This window comes from Coregonus clupeaformis, unplaced genomic scaffold, assembly GCF_020615455.1.
Source record: "Coregonus clupeaformis isolate EN_2021a unplaced genomic scaffold, ASM2061545v1 scaf1159, whole genome shotgun sequence".
NCBI classification, from domain to species: domain Eukaryota; kingdom Metazoa; phylum Chordata; class Actinopteri; order Salmoniformes; family Salmonidae; genus Coregonus; species Coregonus clupeaformis.
In genome coordinates this window covers 56279-78956 of record NW_025534613.1, presented here as the reverse complement: position 1 = coordinate 78956, position 22678 = coordinate 56279, and the positions used below count along the sequence as shown (strand labels likewise).

Sequence of the window (22678 nt, the reverse complement as noted above, 5' to 3'; positions counted from 1 at the left end):
ATGCTACCATGGCTATCCTCATGGCCACAGCTGTACTTTGAGTCAGCTGTACAGAAGTCAAATCAAATGTTATTGGTCGCATACACATATTTAGCAGATGTTATTGCGGGTGTAGCAAAATGCTTGTGAAATACTGCAAAGTTGCTTAGGAGCCAGAAACAGGGTGTCCATGTCTATTGGCGCCATCTTGTCATAGTGTGTGTGTGTGCATGCGCGCATTAATTTGTGTATTTAGGAGGATGTTGACACGTGTGTGTTTGGCAATGTTCCCTGACAGTGTTTCATACACTCTCCTGGTGAATGTCTGTGGGCATGACTACCTCTACACTGTCCATATTACTGTATCACTCCTCACTTCGTTATATAGCAGACTCCACAGGGTCTCATATTTACACTTGTTCTTTTTCACTGCACTCCATTTCAATGTGTCCACTGGTAGTGGGTAAGCATGAGTACCCACTCAGAGCACTCTCTCTCTCTCTCTCTCTCTCTCTCTCTCTCTCCAATGAGTGAGTAAAACAGTGAATGGGAGAGAATCCTTCAGCGGACCATTGTGCAGACAAACACACACACACACATACACACACATGAATAAAAACACAACCACCCATTTAATATTAGGCTGGAGCCAGGGCTTGGGGCAAGCTGCTTGGGTCAGTGTGGCAGAGCAGAGTGGAGCCTCATGATGAGAACAGAGTCTGCAGACCGGACGGACCACGCCCAACCTCTTACATCATCCTAGTTCTCCCAAGCCTGGGAACCGACTGCTCTCCAAGGCAAAGACTCTCTCTCACCCTCCTTCGGATCCCTCGCTTTGTTTTCTTTTAATCCTAGAAATTCCTCTTGCACTGAGAGTGGGCCAGTCAGTGGAGTGTAGTGGAGGGGCCCTAACACGGGCATGTGAGGACACTTTAGCTGGGAGGAAGTCCGTTCACATCATATAAACATGCAGGGACACTGTTTATTTGAATGTGGAGAGGAGTGCGCAAGGCTCTGCCATGACTCAAGCATACGTCACTTCATACAGGGATCTTTGTCATGGTCTTCGTGACAGTCTTAATCTGGCCTGCCTGCGTGTGTATGGGGGGGGAGTAGAATGAGGAGAGGGCTACAGACATTGGGCCATGCGTCCATACAAACGTTGGCTACAGCTTACGTAAGACAGAGGGGGATGTTGGCATGGGGAGGTGAGGAGGAGGGGAGGGGTGGGTTAGGAGTGGCGGTCTAATGCTGCAACTCCACACAGGAAACAGACGGAGTGTCTAGCCTGGGGACGGGCCTTTGGGCCAGGTCCAGATGACAGGATGTAATTGGAGGAAATTGACTGCTGCTTTTTTCTTTTTTGGTTCAGCATATTGAACAACTGTAACTCACTAAATGGGACCTTCTTTATTTTATTTTTACATATCCTAAGTGTCCAAAGGATGTCACTTATGTTTCCAGTTAGAATTGCAGCATAATGAATATCCCATACAGAGTTGAACAGACCCCTCTTGAGGATTATGTGTATTCCACAACCATTCATAACCTACACCCATTACCACCACTTTACTCCATACATACATTATAGTGCATCACTCCTACTCCTGCCCCCCCGTCACCTCTGACCTTTCCCTTATCCTCTAACCCTATTTCCTCCATTTCCTCTCCTCCCCATCCTCATTTCACCCCTCCTCCCTTCTCCCTGTCTCACCCTTCCTCTCTTTTCACCCTCTCATAGCCGATTGTTTGCAGCAATTCAGATGAAAGAGAATCTTCCGGTTATTGCATCACATTTCACCACAGCCAGCACTACCCTATTGTGCTCTGCTATCCCTCTCAGGCAACTGGACCACATCAGGAAAATACAGGATGGAGGGAGGGAGAGATATGGAAGGGGAGAGAGAGCATTGGAGAGATGGGAAGGGTGGGAATGTGTGGTAATGGGAGAGAAGGGGACAGAGAGACAGGCAGAGGGAAAGAGAGAGGTTGAGGGTGAAAGGTAATAGGTTTAAGTGAATGGGAAGCTGGTATGGACCAGTCTTGTGTTGCCTTATATAACTTACCTTATGCTCATATTCAGGATATCGGGCGTATTCTAAGCAAAAAAAATATGACCATGTTTTTCTTTCTACTTGCATTTTGTATTTATATTGATGTGTGTATTTTCTGTAATATATGTCATTCAGGGCTCATCTGTAAAAGAGACCTTGGTCTCAGTATGACTCCCTGATAAAAAAAAATAGGTTAAATACACTGCTCAAAAAAATAAAGGGAACACTAAAATAACACATCCTAGATCTGAATGAATGAAATAATCTTATTAAATACTTTTTTCTTTACATAGTTGAATGTGCTGACAACAAAATCACACAAAAATTATCAATGGAAATCAAATTTATCAACCCATGGAGGTCTGGATTTGGAGTCACCCTCAAAATTTAAGTGGAAAACCACACTACAGGCTGATCCAACTTTGATGTAATGTCCTTAAAACAAGTCAAAATGAGGCTCAGTAGTGTGTGTGGCCTCCACGTGCCTGTATGACCTCCCTACAACGCCTGGGCATGCTCCTGATGAGGTGGCTGATGGTCTCCTGAGGGATCTCCTCCCAGACCTGGACTAAAGCATCCGCCAACTCCTGGACAGTCTGTGGTGCAACGTGGCGTTGGTGGATGGAGCGAGACATGATGTCCCAGATGTGCTCAATTGGATTCAGGTCTGGGGAACGGGCGGGCCAGGCCATAGCATCAATGCCTTCCTCTTGCAGGAACTGCTGACACACTCCAGCCACATGAGGTCTAGCATTGTCTTGCATTAGGAGGAACCCAGGGCCAACCGCACCAGCATATGGTCTCACAAGGGGTCTGAGGATCTCATCTCGGTACCTAATGGCAGTCAGGCTACCTCTGGCGAGCACATGGAGGGCTGTGCGGCCCCCCAAAGAAATGCCACCCCACACCGTGACTGACCCACTGCCAAACCGGTCATGCTGGAGGATGTTGCAGGCAGCAGAACGTTCTCCACGGCGTCTCCAGACTCTGTCACGTCTGTCACGTGCTCAGTGTGAACCTGCTTTCATCTGTGAAGAGCACAGGGCGCCAGTGGCGAATTTGCCAATCTTGGTGTTCTCTGGCAAATGCCAAACGTCCGGCACGGTGTTGGGCTGTAAGCACAACCCCCACCTGTGGACGTCGGGCCCTCATACTACCCTCATGGAGTCTGTTTCTGACCGTTTGAGCAGACACATGCACATTTGTGGCCTGCTGGAGGTCATTTTGCAGGGCTCTGGCAGTGCTCCTCCTGCTCCTCCTTGCACAAAGGTGGAGGTAGCAGTCCTGCTGCTGGGTTGTTGCCCTCCTACGGCCTCCTCCACGTCTCCTGATGTACTGGCCTGTCTCCTGGTAGCGCCTCCATGCTCTGGACACTACACTGACAGACACAGCAAACCTTCTTGCCACAGCTCGCATTGATGTGCCATCCTGGATGAGCTGCACTACCTGAGCCACTTGTGTGGGTTGTAGACTCCGTCTCATGCTACCACTAGAGTGAAAGCACCGCCAGCATTCAAAAGTGACCAAAACATCAGCCAGGAAGCATAGGAACTGAGAAGTGGTCTGTGGTCACCACCTGCAAAACCAGTCCTTTATTGGGGGTGTCTTGCTAATTGCCTATAATTTCCACCTGTTGTCTATTCCATTTGCACAACATCATGTGAAATGTATTGTCAATCAGTGTTGCTTCCTAAGTGGACAGTTTGATTTCACAGAAGTGTGATTGACTTGGAGTTACATTGTGTTGTTTAAGTGTTCCCTTTATTTTTTTGAGCAGTGTATATATATATATTTTATAATTCCCAGTGGCAAGATTCATATCCAATCTACATTATGATGCCTATGGTTTTCTATTCATGTTAAAGCCTCCTGACCTCCGCTACACTTAGAATGTTTTCATACTCATGCTAAGCCCCAACATAATGTGTTGCTTATGGTAGACAGTGATGTAAGTGGAAGGCTCAGTGTTAGCATCGTGACCCGGAATGTAGTTTAGCACCTAAAAAACTAACCTAAGGGGTGTCAAACATGCTGTCCATGGGCTGTGTGCAAACTGCCATGATGTAACGCTAACACCAAGCAACACTTGCCTCTTGGATTATTTCAGAAGATTTGATGTTGGAGAAACAACACCACAAAATGGAATTAGGTCATTCCTAGATTGTTTTGTTCAAGCACCACAGGTGAAAAGTGAGTGACCATCTGGACAATTGTCTTCATAGAAATGGTCCCTTAGGCAAAGTAAGTGACAGCCCTGCACTAGCTGATGACCGCATATACTCATCGCTATAGAGCTCCTAGAAAGCAAAGCTCCCTGAACCATTCTATTGTGTGCTGCTGCAGTCAGTATTTACATGAGGATTTTAAGCCCTCATCTGAGGAAACAAAGGTGTGACAACTGTTGAGGATCAGAAGGGATGGCTGACACCCAGGAGTCTCTATCCCACTGTGTGATCATTCTAAACACCACCACCACCTGACTAACCCGGGGAGATGGATGGCATGGTGCTCTCTGTCATGTTCACTCACAATAATCACTGGAAATGCTCCAGTCACATTTAGTGAGCAGCACATTTGTGAGTTCTGCTGGTGAGTTCCTACCTGGAGGATAAGGATACTCTGTGTGTGTATTTTCACTGGACTAAACAGTACCACTTAATCAGAATATGGGAAGTCAGAGGGGAGATGGTTCCTTGGGTCCTACATCTACCCCCTTCACACTGAACTGGGGTTATGTCTCAGAGGTCACAGCAACCAAGCCCCTCAGCTACAGCTCCATACGCTACACTGTGACATACAAACACAGAAATAGGCTGATCCAGGCAGGCTGAGGCTGAGGCAGGGCCAGCTGTGCACTCACCCAGGCAGGCCCGCACAGTTCTGTTGGGGTTTGTGTGTAAAGTGCTCGTCCATGCGTACTCATTATATAAGGGTTTGTGTAAGGCATTTTCATTAACGCACTCATGCGTCACGTGTATGCTTTGCATGTAGTTCAATTGGTCATTTTCATAGAACATTCTATCTAATGGAAACATTTGAGTAAATGAGGGATACAAAGTATATTGAAAGCAGGTGTGGTTCCTGAGTTAATTAAGCAATTAACATCCTATCATGCTTAGGATCATGGATACAAATGCTGGGCAGGCCATTATTTTGGCTACCATGGCTATGCCTCCATAGGATGACAATCCCTCCATCCACAGGGCACGAGTGGCCACTGAATGGTTTGATGAGCATGAAAACAATTTAAACCATACACCATGGCCTTCTCAGTCACCAGATCTCAACCCAATTGAACACGTATGGGAGATTCTGGAGTGGTGCCAGAGACAGCGTTTTCCACCACCATCTACAAAACACCAAATGATGGAATTTATTGTGGAAGTATGGTGTCACATCCCTCCAATAGAGTTCCAGACACTTGTAGAATCTATGCCAATGCGCATTGAAGCTGTTCTGGCTCATGGTGGCCCAATGCCCTATTAAGACACTTTATGTTGGTGTTTCCTTTATTTTATCAGTTACCTGTATGTAAGAATATGGTGTGCAGAGCAATGAATATCTGTTTTTTCATCATCTAGACTAAAATGAACATAAAATGGCAACATATTAATAAAACTAAGGATTTTCTGAATAATTGCCCCAATGCATTATTCTAATCAGATACAGTGCCTTGCAAAAGTATTCATCCCCCTTGGCGTTTTTCCTATTTTGTTGCGTTACAACCTGTAATTTAAATGGATTTTTATTTGGACTTCATGTAATGGACATACAAAAAATAACTTGTTTCAAAAAAATATATAACGGAAAAGTGGTGCGTGCATATGTATTCACCCCCTTTGCTATGAAGCCCCTAAATAAGATCTGGTGCAACCAATTACCTTCAGAAGTCACATAATTAGTTAAATATTTACATTTACATTTTACATTTTAGTCATTTAGCAGACGCTCTTATCCAGAGCGACTTACAGGAGCAATTAGGGTTAAGTGCCTTGCTCAAGGGCACATTAACGTCATTAAGCAGACGCTCTTAGCCAGAGCGACTCACAAATTGGTGCGTTCACCCTATAGCCAGTGGGATAACCACTTTACAATTTGGGGGGTTAGAAGGATTACTTTATCCTATCCCAGGTATTCCTTAAAGAGGTGGGGTTTCAAATGTCTCCGGAAGGTGGTGAGTGACTCCGCTGTCCTGGCGTCGTGAGGGAGCTTGTTCCACCATTGGGGTGCCAGAGCAGCGAACAGTTTTGACTGGGCTGAGCGGGAGCTATGCTTCCGCAGAGGAAGGGGAGCCAGCAGGCCGGAGGTGGATGAACGCAATGCCCTGATAAAGTCCACCTGTGTGCAATCTAAGTGTCACATGATCTGTCACATGATCTCAGTATATACAGTGGGGGAAAAAAGTATTTAGTCAGCCACCAATTGTGCAAGTTCTCCCACTTAAAAAGATGAGAGAGGCCTGTAATTTTCATCATAGGTACACGTCAACTATGACAGACAAAATGAGAAAAATAATTCCAGAAAATCACATTGTAGGATTTTTAATGAATTTATTTGCAAATTATGGTGGAAAATAAGTATTTGGTCAATAACAAAAGTTTCTCAATACTTTGTTATATACCCTTTGTTGGCAATGACACAGGTCAAACGTTTTCTGTAAGTCTTCACAAGGTTTTCACACACTGTTGCAGGTATTTTGGCCCATTCCTCCATGCAGATCTCCTCTAGAGCAGTGATGTTTTGGGGCTGTCACTGGGCAACACAGACTTTCAACTCCCTCCAAAGATTTTCTATGGGGTTGAGATCTGGAGACTGGCTAGGCCACTCCAGGACCTAGAAATGCTTCTTACGAAGCCACTCCTTCGTTGCCCGGGCGGTGTGTTTGGGATCATTGTCATGCTGAAAGACCCAGCCACGTTTCATCTTCAATGCCCTTGCTGATGGAAGGAGGTTTTCACTCAAAATCTCACGATACATGGCCCCATTCATTCTTTCCTTTACACGGATCAGTCGTCCTGGTCCCTTTGCATAAAACAGCCCCAAAGCATGATGTTTCCACCCCCATGCTTCACAGTAGGTATGGTGTTCTTTGGATGCAACTCAGCATTCTTTGTCCTCCAAACACGACGAGTTGAGTTTTTACCAAAAAGTTCTATTTTGGTTTCATCTGACCATATGACATTCTCCCAATCCTCTTCTGGATCATCCAAATACACTCTAGCAAACTTCAGACGGGCCTGGACATGTACTGGCTTAAGCAGGGGGACACGTCTGGCACTGCAGGATTTGAGTCCCTGGCGGCGTAGTGTGTTACTGATGGTAGGCTTTGTTACTTTGGTCCCAGCTCTCTGCAGGTCATTCACTAGATCCCCCCGTGTGGTTCTGGGATTTTTGCTCACTGTTCTTGTGATCATTTTGACCCCACGGGGTGAGATCTTGCGTGGAGCCCCAGATCGAGGGAGATTATCAGTGGTCTTGTATGTCTTCCATTTCCTAATAATTGCTCCCACAGTTGATTTCTTCAAACCAAGCTGCTTACCTATTGCAGATTCAGTCTTCCCAGCCTGGTGCAGATCTACAATTTTGTTTCTGGTGTCCTTTGACAGCTCTTTGGTCTTGGCCATAGTGGAGTGTGGAGTGTGACTGTTTGAGGTTGTGGACAGGTGTCTTTTATACTGATAACAAGTTCAAACAGGTGCCATTAATACAGGTATCGAGTGGAGGACAGAGGAGCCTCTTAAAGAAGAAGTTACAGGTCTGTGAGAGCCAGAAATCTTGCTTGTTTGTAGGTGACCAAATACTTATTTTCCACCATAATTTGCAAATAAATTCATTAAAAATCCTACAAAGTGATTTTCTGGATAATTTTTTCTCAATTTGTCTGTCATAGTTGACGTGTACCTATGATGAAAATTACAGGCCTCTCTCATCTTTTTAAGTGGGAGAACTTGCACAATTGGTGGCTGACTAAATACTTTTTTTCCCCACTGTATCCACCTGTTCTGAAAGGCCCCAGAGTCTGCAACACCACTAAGCAAGGGGCACCACCAAGCAAGCGACACGAGTGGCGCAGTGGTCTAAGGCACTGCATCGCAGTGCTAGCTGTGCCACTAGAGATCCTGGTTCAAATCCAGGCTCTGTCGTAGCTGGCCGTGACCGGGAGACCCATGGGGCGGCGCACAATTGGCCCAGCGTCTTCCAGGGTAGGGGAGGGAATGGCCGACAGGGATGTAGCTCAGTTGGTAGAGCATGGCGTTTGCAACGCCAGGGTTGTGGGTTCGATTCCCATGGGGGTATAAAAAATTATGTATGCACTCACTAAGTAAGTAAGTCGCTCTGGATAAGAGTGTCTGCTAAATTACTAAAAATGTAATGTAAAATGTGGCAGCATCATGCTGTAGGGATGTTTTTCATTGGCAGGGACTGGGAAACTGGTCAGAATTGAAGGAATGATGGATGGCACTAAATTCAGGGAAACCTGTTTCAGTCTTACAGAGATTTGAGACTGGGATGGAGGTTCACCTTCCAGCAGGACAATGATCCTAAGCATACTGCTAAAGCAACACCCAAGTGGTTTAAAGGGAAACATTTGAATGGCCTAGTCAAAGCCCAGACCTCAATCCAATTGGGGGGGGGGGAATGGTTATGCACCCTCAAGTTTTTTGTTTTGTTGTCTTATTTCTTGTTTGTTTCACAATAAAAAATATTTTGCATCTTCATAGTGGTAGGCATGTTGTGTAAATCAAATGATACAACCCCCCAAAAAAAAAAAAAAAAATTAGGTTGTAAGGCAACAAAAAAGGAAAAATGCATACCAGTCCTTAACATTCAAAGATTCAACAAGCTTGTTTGTCTGAGCAGATTGGTGGTGATTCAGTCCTTGGGCAGGGAGAGAGACAGGAAGAGAGAGATGCACAGGGAGATCGAGATATATCTATATCCTCTGTCTGTCAGAGTCATCAATTATAGAGTAACTGTATAGGCCTATGTGAGAATATAGAATGTAGAAAAGCTGAACCACCATGCTGTATCAATATCAGTATCCTCCTCACCACCACTACCACTCTCATGTGACATGGCCTGCAGTGGAATGGATGACCCTGGAGACCCTCAAACACCCTGGTCCCACTGGTATCTGCAGTCTCGAACTATACTGTATGTCTGTATCACTGACATAATGTATATTAATATCAGTCTGTATGCAACCTCCTTTTCCAGGGCTGAATGGTGACTCATGAAGAGCAGTGTGTGAGACAAGACGAGACCTGAGCTGTGAACAGAGAGCAGGTCCCAGGAGAATAGAGATCAAATGAGAGAACACTTGTGCTTTAATAAGAAACATCGCCTCAGGGTGCCAATTCTTCAATTTTACACAGATTACAATTCGATCATACTTATTTGGAAAGTTATAATTCAATTTACTTTATGTAGAGGAGGCTTTGAAGTTTGGCAGCCAGGGGATTTGAAACTAACCAGGTGAGTCTGTTAAGCCTGTGACAGAGTGCATTGAGACATGATCTGTCTCTCCTAATCCACTGGAAAGTAGGCCATGCTTCTTGGTGGCAGGCGTGCTGCGCACATCATGATGCAAAAGTTGTTGATTGAAGATGCGCCTCATACTGTATCTGTGGAAAGTATACATTTCACATTTCTGGGATTTAAGTAAAAGAGAGAGAGGAGGGAGAGAGAGAGGGGAGCAGAGAGAGGGAGTGAGGGGGAGGGAGAGAAGAGAGAGAGAGATAGGATCTGTACCAAATCTTTCAATAATATTGTCTTAATGATGACCCCTACAGTATAGGCCTACAGACACACTTAGTACTATAAATGGACCCATTCTGATCTCTAATTGGTCTCATTGATTTGTAACACCATAACCTTTTCCCGTACTGTGGTGTATGGTGATACAGCATGTTAGGTGAGACACTGTTAATGACCTGGTGGTGAAGGATCAAACAGATATAAGTGATGTGAGTGTGTGGTCTGTGTGTAAACCATAAAGCAAAATAGCCTTTATTGAGGCATGGACAACTGTTTATTGAGGTTTGTGCAGCATTCCTTTCAAATGCAATTACACACCAGTTTGCCTGCAGGAGCTGCTCTCTCTCTCTCTCTTTCTCTCTCTCAATCACTCTCTCCCTCTCCCTGAGCAGCAGACAACTGCCCACACCCACCCCATATGAGACACATGTTTATGTGCGCTCAGTGGAAAGCAGATGATATTCCTTCATCCACATTACATTTGAATAAAAATAGTATTAGACTATACTACACAGGACAAATGATGCAAAATTAATGATAGGTGATGTATAACTCTAAATTGGATCAGCTTATTTCATATGACATAAGTGCGTTTGGAAACCCTGGAAACAAAATGACCCCAAAGACGCACGGGCATCAAAACCATACAAAACAGCTAGTAGACACCGTAGTTGACTCATCACGTGTGTCTGTCCCTGCCGGAGTCCGTTGTGAATGTGAGGAGCGCCTGTCTGACTCAATAGTGAGTTATAATCAGACGGCGAATCACGGGATCCCATGTGTGGTGCCAGGGCGCATCATGAAAGCGCACCCTTAATCCAGCGTTCCGTGGGATTGGGCAGAGGGAGTGGAGTTTGGGTTAGGGAAAAAACACGATTGGTAGAGTTGAGTCTAACTTGTTGGCTCAGATATTTGTGCAGCTACGTCATCTCTTGCTAACCTCCCCCTCAACGCGTAGCTGTCCATTGGCACTGGTGCTGAAACTCGACTCTTCTCAATCCCTCACAGCCGTGCGCGACGGAGTGTCGAGAGTAAAACATTTGGATGATTGTATTGACTTTATCGCCAAGTTTAATACTTTAATCCATATATTTTTTAGGAGACTCGGTGGATATCCATTGATTTACTCAGCTTTCATCAAGAGCGCATCAAAGATCCACGTTCTGACCCGGTCAGTTAACGGACTCTTAGAGGCAGAAAGATGGCTTTTATGGTGAAACAAATGGTGGGAGGGCATGTGAAGAACCTGACCGGGGGTTTGACTGAGGAAAAGCCCGAAGGAGAGAAATCGGAAGCCGCAGCGGCAGGAATGACCCAGGAGGAATTTGAACAATATCAACAACAGTTAGAGGAGGAAAAGTAAGAACAAACCCAAGTTTATCGATCCATTTTGAATAGCCTACTGATTTTGAAAGGGTTGCGTACTATAAAGCGGCGTTTATCTGTGTAATGTCCAATGTAAAGACGCTGCTGAGCGGGTGCCTTTACAAGCCCCCGTGCGCAATGCACTATTTTACGCATCAGTGGGATCCACGGCGTGCTCTCTAGCTCACCACACAGCTGCTACACTCGATAAAGGAGCTTTCTTTCAGGTTTCAAGAATTAGGCTATATAGGACGGTTTTCCATTGGAATCCTTGCAATAGCCTAGTCCAGAAACAAACATTTGTAAATAATCCCAGTGAGTTGAATGCCCAATTATACTGTAAAATTGACTCGTTTTCCAATAAGCATATATTGTGCTTAATGCTTCAGGTTGGTACCTGTCCTCAGATTCATTCTAAAGCATGAATTCAGTTACTTTTATGTCCAATTTATCTCAAAATGTATTGATGTAAAATTTGGAATCTCATCCTCAATGAGCTCTCCAAATAGTTTCCTCCCTTTCATGCATGTCCCTGTGATGTAGGCCTACATCTACATTTTGCTCACAAAGAGTAGACACCTCAACAGAATACATTGGTCTGATGTGAGTATCTCTGATCTTGAAATGTATTTTTATCTGGGTATAACAAAGAAACCCATTGCCATAGCCATAGACTGTCCTCTGTCCATATCATAAAATATCTGATAATTTCATTGACCTTACTCCAAATTCCCCTATGTGAGAGGAGGAGCAGATGTCCTCAAGGTTTGAAACAGATGATTCTACAAAAGCTCATAGATCTGAACATATATCTTGTCCTGTGAAAGAAATACCCTTGAAATGTGTCTTATGATGTGCACTACCTCCACACACCTGTATCTATATGAAAAGTATACTTCATTAAAAAGAAATGGGTAGTACTACAGGGCACTACCCTGACCTAAGGTCACATGGCTCCAGGCTCCAGGACAAACAGCCTGTTTACTGTTGACATGTCAGGCATGGTGGAGCATCCACTGACTCCCCTCAGAGACTAGCCTCAACTGTCCACAGCCCACAGCCCACTTTGACCTCAATCCCATACCATCATACATTACACTGACCTTCATGGGAGGTGAGCTATTAGAATGTGGCTACCGCCATACAATAGATCACAGCACAAACCCTGGTGTCAGTGCTCTGTATAATCCACAGAGAATAGGGTTGTTGGAATGGGGTTGTTTGCAGTGGCATGTCATCTATAGTCATGTTATCAGGCACAGTAGTCACAATGACATCCCCTGGTTATATGATGCCCTTGAGAGGAAAAGACACAAGACTCGTCATCTCAGTGCCATCAGAGAAAGGAGCTCTACCATTGGCTCTCACAGAGCGCTGGCTTATGTGCTGCTGTGTGGTGTTTTACATGCTCATGTTCATTCATAGTGGGCAAGATAACAGTAATGCCACCGTGAATATATACTGAGTGAACAAAACATTAAGAACACCTGTTCTTTCCATGACATAGACTGACCAGGTGAATCCAGGTGAAAGCTATAATCCTTTATTTATGTCACTTGTTAAATCCACTTCAAGTCAGTATAGATGAAGTGGAGGAGACAGGTTAAAGAAGGATTTTTAAGCCTTGAGACAATTGAGACATGGATTGTGTATGTGAATGGGCAAGTCAAAAGATTGAAGTGCCTTTGAACAGGGTATGGTAGTAGGTGCCAGGCGCACCGGTTTGTGTCAAGAACTGCAACGCTGCTGGGTTTTTCACGCTCAACAGTGTCCCGTGTGTATCAAGAATGGTCCACCACCCAAAGGACTTCCAGCCAACTTGACACAACTGCGGGAAGCATCCCTGTGGAACGCTTTTGACACCTTGTAGAGTCCATACCCCGACGCATTGAGGGCAAAAGGGGGTGCAACTCAATATTAGGAAGGTGTTCTTGATGTTTTGTACACTCAGTATATATCAATTGGGGCCCCCTGGAGGTCAGGCCCTTCGTGCTCGGTCGGTAAATCGGCCATGATTACTACACGTTTAGATAGCTGGGTAGACTAATTTACCAATCTAAAAAATATTAGCTAACATGGGCTAATTGAGTGACTGTCAGTGACTGACATAACAAGGAAAACTGCTGATAGGGCCCTAGGCGACCACCTATGTTGCTTATGCCCAAGGCTGGCCCTGTATCCCCTGCATGATAGGGATATGACCTTGTCATTGGCTATGCACATGTATCATGCCATTGTTTACAGTACTGTATGTATGCATTATGATGTCATGCTGTCATTCAGACCACACTGTTGGCATGATCACATAGGTCACATGACGTCATCTCGGTTCATGGAGTCTCTGCTTCGGAATGTTTGGTGCGAGGTGTAGGTCTAGTCTTGTCCTTTGAAAGATTTAAATCCTATTCAGGTGTTTATATCAGATTTTCACATTTTCAGTTATAGTTTCAATCTGATATTGGAAAATTAGGGACCAAGATTATTTGAGTAATACTTAAAGGGCTGGCACGGAAAACACAAACTGTCTCTTGTCTGCCCTCTGCTGGAGTTACCAAATGGGTAGTATTGCTGGATTGCTGTACGTGGTGGAGAGTATAAATACCTGATTTACCTCAACATAAGGCTTGCAGTATGATGATATTTGTATGGTGGTGTAGGGCAGAGGACATAGGATGGTGATGGGGTGTGTTGTGGTGTCTGGGTGGCTGTAGTGTGCTGTAGAGTGAGGTGATCCAAGGCTTTGGTTTGGCAGCTGTAAAAGGAGGTGTGCTACTCAGTCAGTGTTCTGGAGTGGAGTAATCCTAGGCTCTGGGTTCAGAGTGTGTAGTGTTATGTAGCGTTGTGTCGTCCTAGGTTCTGGGTTGGGAGGGTGTCGAGTTCTGTAGAGTGGTGTCGTCCTAGGTTCTGGGTTGGGAGGGTGTAGAGTTCTGTAGAGTGGTGTCGTCCTAGGTTCTGGGTTAGGAGGGTGTAGAGTTCTGTAGAGTGGTGTCGTCCTAGGTTCTGGGTTGGGAGGGTGTAGAGTTCTGTAGAGTGGTGTCGTCCTAGGTTCTGGGTTGGGAGGGTGTAGAGTTCTGTAGAGTGGTGTCGTCCTAGGTTCTGGGTTGGGAGGGTGTAGAGTTCTGCAGAGTGGTGTCGTCCTAGGCTCTGGGTTGGGAGGGTGTAGAGTTCTGTAGAGTGGTGTCGTCCTAGGTTCTGGGTTAGGAGGGTGTAGAGTTCTGCAGAGTGGTGTCGTCCTAGGTTCTGGGTTGGGAGGGTGTAGAGTTCTGTAGAGTGGTGTCGTCCTAGGTTCTGGGTTGGGAGGGTGTAGTATTATGTAGAGTGGTGTGATCCTAGGCTTCTGTGGGTTCACTAAATTGGCAGCTGTGGAAGTAGGTGAGTGCTAGTCAGTGAGTCAGTCAGTCAGTCAGTCAGTCAGTCAGTCAGTGCCGCTCTACATCCCAGAAGTCTGAATATAATTCCCCAGTAGAGCAGTGGACCGGCAGTAGACTGCATCTGGGTCTCACTGCAAGAGCACAGCCTCCCTCCCTCCTCCTCCTCCACCCCCAGGCGTTACTGCTGCTCGTCCACCTTCTGTTGGCCTAGACTCTTGAGTCAGAGTGCAGTTCAGCAGAGGACTCCCTGTGCTCTTTTCTTTCAACCCTCACTATGAGATCCACAGTGGTATAAAAATCTAATATTGTCACATTCACTGGATAGGTGCAGTGAATTTTGTTGTTTTACAGGGTCAACCATAATAGTACGGCTCCCCTGGGGCAAATTAGGGTTAAGTGCCTTGCTCAAGGGCACATCGACGGATTGTTCACCTTGGCTGCTTGGGTATTCGAACCAGCCACCTTTCGGTTACTGGCCCAATACTCTAACCGCGATGGCTGAGCTATGTGGCTAATCGTAACCAATGAATTTGTGCATTTGTGATACATCACATTTCCAACAAATCTAACGACATTCCATACTAAAGACCATGACATATTTATATTACAAAAAGCCTTATGGATGACATAAATTATCATTACAGCATCTGTCCTCACATTGCCACTAATGCTATCTAGTATCTACTAATGCCATTAAATCCTTAATCCTTCAGTCTAATTACGGAGGTGGACTGAAGGAGGCGTTCGTTATGAAGCATCAACTTGAGTAAGGCCTCGAGATTATCCCACCTTTGCAGACGTTATGTGTGTGTGTGTGTGTGTGTGTGTGTGGTTTACATGCAGCGACACTATTTCATCCACTGTTACACCATTTTCGCTCTGGTTTTCCCCAGGCAGGAACGAGATGCTAGTTTTGCCCAGAAGAAAGCTGAGCGGGCAACAGTTAGAAGTCACTTCCGGGACAAATACAGACTGCCAAAGGTACATCCATTACTGATTCTGCATATTTGATGCAAGCATTTTCTTACTACATTCAAAAATACCATCCAAATGTGTTCTGTTTGTACTCTCTTTCCTTTCTCCCTATCGCTCAATCATCTCATTCCTCTCCCTTGCCCTTGCTCCCTACACCCTCACCCACTGGCCTGTGTGTGTGTCCCCGCTGTGTGTGTGACCCAGAATGAGCTGGATGACACTCAGATCCAGCAGGCGGGGGATGACGTAGAGCTGCCCACAGAGCTAGCCAAGATGATCGCTGACGACAACAAGGAGGAGGAGTCCAAAACGTCTGTCCTGGGCCAGCTGACCAACATCCAGAATGTGGACATTGACCAGCTGAAGGACAAGGCCCAGGCCACGCTGGAAGACCTCAAACAGTCCGCTGAGAAGTGCAATCTCATGTGATCTGGCTGGCTGACTGAGTTCCTGCTCTCTCTCTATCTCTCCCTCCCTTACTCTCTTTCTCTGTACAACAAAGGATCTATGTAAGATATCATATGATCTATGACCATGTACAAACGTTGATAGTCATGTTGCTTTGAATACACACACATACAGTCAACACTGCCTCACACACATAAACATACTGTAGCATCTTCTGGCCAAGGAATCAGAGTAAACACTGTCTAAGCTGTAGGGGAAACAGAGTAATAGTCTTATGCCAAAGTCCGTTAGCAGAAAACCGTTCAGACAATGGCACAAAGTATATCAAATAGTAATATTAAGTGTGAGACTAAATAAAACGTCTATGTCTTGGGACCACAATCAGTACATTACAAACCAAGTGTCTGTTGTATCTATTGCAGGTGTAAATGTATTTGCGGTTAGCCTGTTCTGTTGTCCATCTAGTCTATGGTCATTAACTCGTTGGAGACAGCTCGTGCTCTGTGATGCCAACACATCTAACCTTTCAACTCTGGCCTTTAACCTGTCCTCATATTGACCTCTAACCCCTGACCTCTCCATCTCAGTGCTGTTTTGTGCCAGTGGTTTGGTGTCGTTTAGCCGCTATGATATGTCAAGTGCTGTCTTTGAAAGTGTCATCCTCTGGCTGAGTGCTGGTCATAGTGTTTAATAAGTACACATTACTATGAACATATATTAACATATATATGAACATATAGTACTTGGTATGTGTCTGAATTGTTGTTGTATCACTAAGTAAAGACGCAGGTGAGAGCGGGAGAGGGGTTTGTCAACCTTATTTATATTACAGTAATATACAGTATATATTTCTTCAATACAGTGGTTCATGTCTTGTGATAGTTCAACAGTCCTTTCGTGACATTACAGTACTTGAATTTGAAGAAAGGATGGTGAACATGCCTTAGTAGCTTCTTTTATGTGATAGCTACTTTGTGCTTTCTTGTCAGTTCCATGAAACAAGACAAACAAGTGTGAATATAATTCATTCTTACTCAAGTCTTACAGAGCCTGATCACCTATACATATCTCTCTGTATTAAAGTGTGTGACCTGCAATGATACTTTAAAGCCAACAGCAAGAGCCTCTTTCATTTCCAGTCACCCTTATGGGGTGATTCAGGTTGATCTCATGATAATATTTCAGGAAGAGACATGTTGTTCATGATGTTTCTGTTTCCTGTCCACTCTTTGCTTCTTTTACATCATCTTTGTTGTTCAGTGCTGTATGAATCTTATTGATTTTTGACTGACCGTTGAAACCATAATAAACAGATTTTTATTATGTATGCTTCATGTTTCTCCATTTGTTATCCAGCATGCCTGACCATCTGGTCAGAAACTCCAGGACAGAAGATTTATAACATATAATTTACAGTAGCCATGGTTTGAGGCTATAAAACCAAAACCTAATGTTCTGAACACTAGGTGGAGACAAAACTACAATGTCATCGGAATGTTTGTTACTTGATGATTGTTGAATTAATGACAAACTGAATTGAATCCAAAATCCATATTAGCCCCTCATCAGATCAAGGTTTACTATCATGAAATTATTATCATTACAATGATAGGCCAAATGATTATATTATAGTTGTTATAACCATTGTTATAACCACGTTCTTAAATTAACCTTCATAATGATGTTATTATTATTTTAGTATTATTATTACCATTATTAGTGGCAACTTTACATTCCAGTGAAGTCTGATAATAAGCTCAGCCATCTGGCAGAATGATTGGCTCTGTGCAAAAGTGTACAATGTTTTTCAGGGAGAAGCCAGCCAGAAACTGCTTTGTGAAATTTCTAGACAGCCCGGGTGTCGCTACGGGTTTTTCCAATCGCTTTTTTCAAAACAAGTTAGTTAGCATTTCAATAGCAGAGAAGCCTGAGCTATTGGTAGTTTTCAAGTGCGGTGTGAAAGGGGAGAGCTGTAAAATATATTGATGCTGAAACCTTCCTCTATTGATAGACGCAGGGCGTGAACAAGCTTCAGCCTAGAAAGACACGGTGCCACTGCATGGCCAATCTGACACAATTGGGGTGAAACGGGCCAGACAATACTATTCTCTTCCATTCTGTTCTATCAATCAGGGCTTAAAAACTCACCAGAATGAAGAGCGAGAGGGAGAGTGAACAGAGCGACAATTAGTAGAACTTTAAGTGAAACCCTCACAGTGCGACGGTTTTCATAGAGGTTTCCCTCCTTGGGTTATCGCTAAAAAGGAACAGATTTGTTTTTTCTGCACTTAAAATTGGAGCTGCGGGTGCAGATGTGAGCTTCTAGCAATGGAATTCCTTCTGTCGACTGCTATGGGGCTTGTGTGCACCCCCCACTCACTACCTCCCCAAACTTTGACGTGTTTTGTAAGGGGGGACCACACAGGTCGTGAGTTTCATTAAATTTATAAACATTTTATTTATCCTGTATGACGAGCAGATTGCCAAAAACTACGTTGCTATAGAAATGAGTCCCACGGACTCCCCAATGACGACCAATCGTTGACCAGGATTGTAAATGGGAGAGGGGGGAAGGAAAACTTTCCTTTCTTTTTCAGGAGAAGGAGGGGTGTTGTGGGGAAAAGATTAACGAAGCGTGAAACGTAACTGCAAGAGGGGGACAAAGACACATAGCGGGAGAAAATGCGACAGTGAGAAGTGGCAGTCCTAATGAATTCAACCAAAATAGTATGGAATACAGAACACGGAAAATATGAACGTTTTTTAAAGCCAAGAAAGTTGGACATATTTTGTAAACAAGAGCAAAAATAGTTATGCTTTCAAACAAGGGCAAGAAATGTGGATAGTAGGTGTCCGAACTTTAGACAGCGCATGTGGTCACTTTTTTGTACCTTTTTTCCTGACACGACTGTGACAGTTTTGCGGAGGAAATTGTTGCTTTATAGCGTAGCTGAATCTATGCAAAGGATTACAACATTCTTACTCATTCGTCCCAGACTGGATTCATTCACCCTCATAAAACGGACTGTTATTCCACAACTGTCAAGCGTGTATTGGAGAGGCAGAGGGACATCTTTAGGTTTGTAGCTAGGCCTACTAAACACATTTCTGTTTGGACCATAAATGCCTACTAAATACATTTCTGTTTGGACCATAAATGCCTCATACTAAATGGGTTTATTAGTTACATTACGTTTTGTCCCGCACTAAGTGGAGGAAAATGTGCGCATCGCCGAACTAGAGCTCTCTCCAGCATGAAAAGTTGGTGCAGCGCTCTGGCGCTCTTCTCATCCGTGCTGGTGGCGCTAGATGCCCAGTTAATATGTTGGCAAGCCCTGCTACGATGCCATGAGGAGGCAGACTGTGAGCTTGCATACAGCCAGTATCAAGCCGCCTGTGAAGGAAACATCAGAGGCACCAGGAGGCAATGCCCCAGCCACTGTATAAACGCGTTGATAAGACTGAATCACACCCGCAATGGGCCTTACCTCGAGAGGTGTGACTGTGGCCAGGACATGGAGTGTAGGGATGCAAAGCAGGCGATTGAGCCATGCCTCCCCCGAAGATATCCTGGAGACGCGGGGGGGATAGGATGCACAGAGGCCCGTCAACGCTGCGAGGAGGATACCGGCTGCCACTCCTCCCTGACAGCCTACTTGTCTTACTGTGGGCAACTCTTCAACGGCAGGAAATGCTCGTCCAGGTGCAAGGCCACAATACAACAGATGCTATTCATCCCAAATGGCATGCTACTAAACCGGTGTGTGTGCGACGGGGTGGAAAGGCCGTTCTGTGAGGTAGTCAAGGAGAACATGAGCAAACTGTGCCAGATTGGAGACCACAGTGTTATTTCAGACCAGGCAGATATGGACGATATGTATGAGGATGAAGACTACGATTCGAAAACAGAGGAGATATATCCTCCTGACTCAAATTCTAGTTCAACGCAGCTGTCGAGCTATATGGCCTTATTCTGCATCACTCTTGCACGGATATTCTATTGAGAATTGAATGTGGCCTCTTGTTGTGACCTCTCAGTTGGACAGACAGGACTGTATGCTCGGGGACGGGTCCAATCTAATGAGCACGTGGGTTTGGTGTAGCGGGAAGACTATTTGCTCCTTATAAACTCCTAAAGGCCTAATGGATATTTCATATTTTGATGTGATGCCTTAATCTGGGACACAAGAATGGACACGACATTCAGAGCACCAATTCAATTTGTAAACTAGGCCTAGGCTACTCATGGAATATCCTAGGTCGAAATGAAAAATAAACATCTTCTAGAGTGTAAAGATCCATAAAGTGATTGTTTAAGGAGAAGTGAACCAAACTTGACTTCATTGTAACACTACTCCTCATTGGGCATTGCATCCATTACTTCTGGGCTACCTTTTAAGCTCTTATGCCTATTTGTTTAGTTTCGTCTCAATGGTCCTTGGAGTGTGGCTTTATTAAGACTTAAGATAAACATTGGACCAGTCCAGTTTCTGTTTGCTTTCCTCTCTATTTTAGAGGCCTCTGCATTGTTGCAGCCATCACACTTCAAATATTTGTGGGGAACTGCTATTGAACAGACAAGGGTTTGGGATCAAGTAGGCCTAGTTAAATTAACTGAAGTGCCTCTCCAGCAGCCCCCCTACCCCCCATGACACATCCCCCACTCTTGATAGTTTTATTTAAAATGTCCCCCCACTCTCCCCCTTTCTTTATTGAGTGGCAATGGGCAGTTGGGCTCCCCCCGGAAAATTGAAGCAAGAAGTCACCCTTCTCATTATAGACTGGCCTCTACAAGGTGAATGCGGACTTATCATAGACTTTTATGTACAAAAGAAGTGGCACTATTGTTTTTTCTCAGAAAAAATAAGAAATCCCAGTTTATTACTTTGAACGGCAGTACATAAGCTACTTGTTGATAGGCCTAGTTTAATTTATTATTAATTTCATATAAAGTGTAATGGGTTCCTTTCCAGGCTAGAAACATGCTTGACAGTTAGCCTAGATATTTAGTAAGAAGGGAAAAAGCTAAAAAAAGTTCATTTATTATCTTTCAATGAAGCTAATCATTCCTGTGTCCTTGTCTTTACAAGATGTCACTTGAAGTTTTTTCTAAACTAATCTTTGTTTTTGTCATGATTGTCAATGTCATTTCTTTTTTCTTTCACCTTGTCGGGTAGATGCTGGTCCATATGGAAATGTAACTGTCATGTTGATGTTAAATTATATATATATAAAAAAGTAAATACGGAAGGAATCTATGTTTTACATTTATATGTTATATATTAATGCTGTAAATTAGTGTCTCCAATTATGTCCATTGTGACTTTGCAGTCAATACACCACCTCATGAATAATATGGCAGTAGTTTACATTTACAAAAACAATGTTTTTTGAAACAATACTGCAGGTAGATTTGTCATCTCAACCAGTGTGGAAAGAAATAATGGATAGTTGTTATATATGGGAAAGGATGTATGTAATAAAATGATTAAGTAGTCAAAAAGTCCAACTGTTTATTTGACATCTTGTATGTTATTCAAAAGTAGGAATGTTTCCCAACCCCCAACTAAATGAAACATCACACCAAAAGTATCAGACCTAAAGTATAGGCAAATGTAACTGTGCTGGAACTAGAGAAGAAGACTGGAATGTTCAATAAGGGGAAAATGTCATTTTGGATCAGGCTCCAAAGTCACGTGTCGTCTTTGAATGTCAACTTGTGCCATTGCCAAGCAAAGCTAAAGGACCAGCAGACATTGAGTCGGTTTGAATGTCTACTGCGTTGATCTTTGAAATGATACACTTGCATTTCTGGTAGCAACTTTTACATAAAAAGACAAAGCAGGACTTCTCACAACTATTGTCTTCTCATATAATCCGTCTTCCCCGGAATTTGTAAAAACATTTTAGAGACACGTATTTTGTTGACACAATATTAAATCAAGTCCTAGAACAGGGTGATTGCATCTAAATCAATGCCTCCTGTGGCTGCTGAAACAACAAGTAACTGTGTGACTGCTGTGTGCCTTTCATAATGCCAGCATTGTGTAATACTTTAGGGATCATGCCCAGTGTAACTGAAACCCAAGCAGGAATTTTAAGTGTCTGGCTGCACAATACATCTAATTTGGAAGAGACGGCCAGGACTCTCTGTGCTCTTTGAGACATTTCAGGTATAAGTTACTGCTTCCTTTGACACTGTGTCTAGGAAACAACCAGGTAAATTGTACCTAATTACTTGTGTACAAACTGCACTTTCTGCGTCCCTGTAGGTGTTAAAAGGTCAGTCATGACCCTTGAGAATGCGGGGTTGTGCATTTGGTAGTTTTGCCTTCTAGTGTTTCTCAGTTCTCTTGGTCTACAATTTCCTTTTCAGCGAAATAACAATGGAAATATAGCACATTAATATGTCTAGTTTTTATATCACAGTGAGAATGCGATGTGTGTTTTTGTAGACTTTTAGTGTCTACTAATCTCCTAAATCCTGCTAATAACTTTTTAGGTCGGTTAGTAGGTAAATATAAAGCTTTGGCAGAAATAGCTCATAGTAATAATTCATTATTTACAGGTCATTAACAAACTGTGTAAAAGTGTTATGTAATCTATTAAGTTTTAAGTAGTCAAGATAAGTGGAATTTGAAGTCATGAAAGAAAATCTGTGTTGAATTCATGGTTCCTTTGACAATAGACTGACCAAGTTGGCCCCTACCCATCTTCCCCTAAATCAAATTTGATTGGTCACATGCGCCGAATACAACAGGTGTAGAC

At 43.9% G+C, this 22678-nt stretch overlaps 2 protein-coding genes across 2 annotated transcripts; both read left to right on the top strand.

Annotated features, from left to right (window-relative positions):
- Positions 1-10585: 10585 nt before the first annotated feature.
- cplx3b (complexin 3b) lies at positions 10586-17233 on the top strand. Its single transcript, XM_041899607.2, has 3 exons — positions 10586-11150; positions 15421-15508; positions 15707-17233. Exons 1-3 carry the CDS (start codon positions 10993-10995, stop codon positions 15929-15931), a joined length of 471 nt encoding a protein of 156 aa, XP_041755541.1. The 5' UTR covers positions 10586-10992; the 3' UTR covers positions 15932-17233.
- Positions 17234-17970: 737 nt separating this feature from the next.
- Positions 17971-21833, top strand: si:ch1073-459b3.2 (growth arrest-specific protein 1). The gene has a single exon (XM_041899234.2). The coding sequence runs from the start codon at positions 19165-19167 to the stop codon at positions 19912-19914; it is 750 nt and encodes a 249-aa protein (XP_041755168.2). The 5' UTR covers positions 17971-19164; the 3' UTR covers positions 19915-21833.
- Positions 21834-22678: the final 845 nt, after the last annotated feature.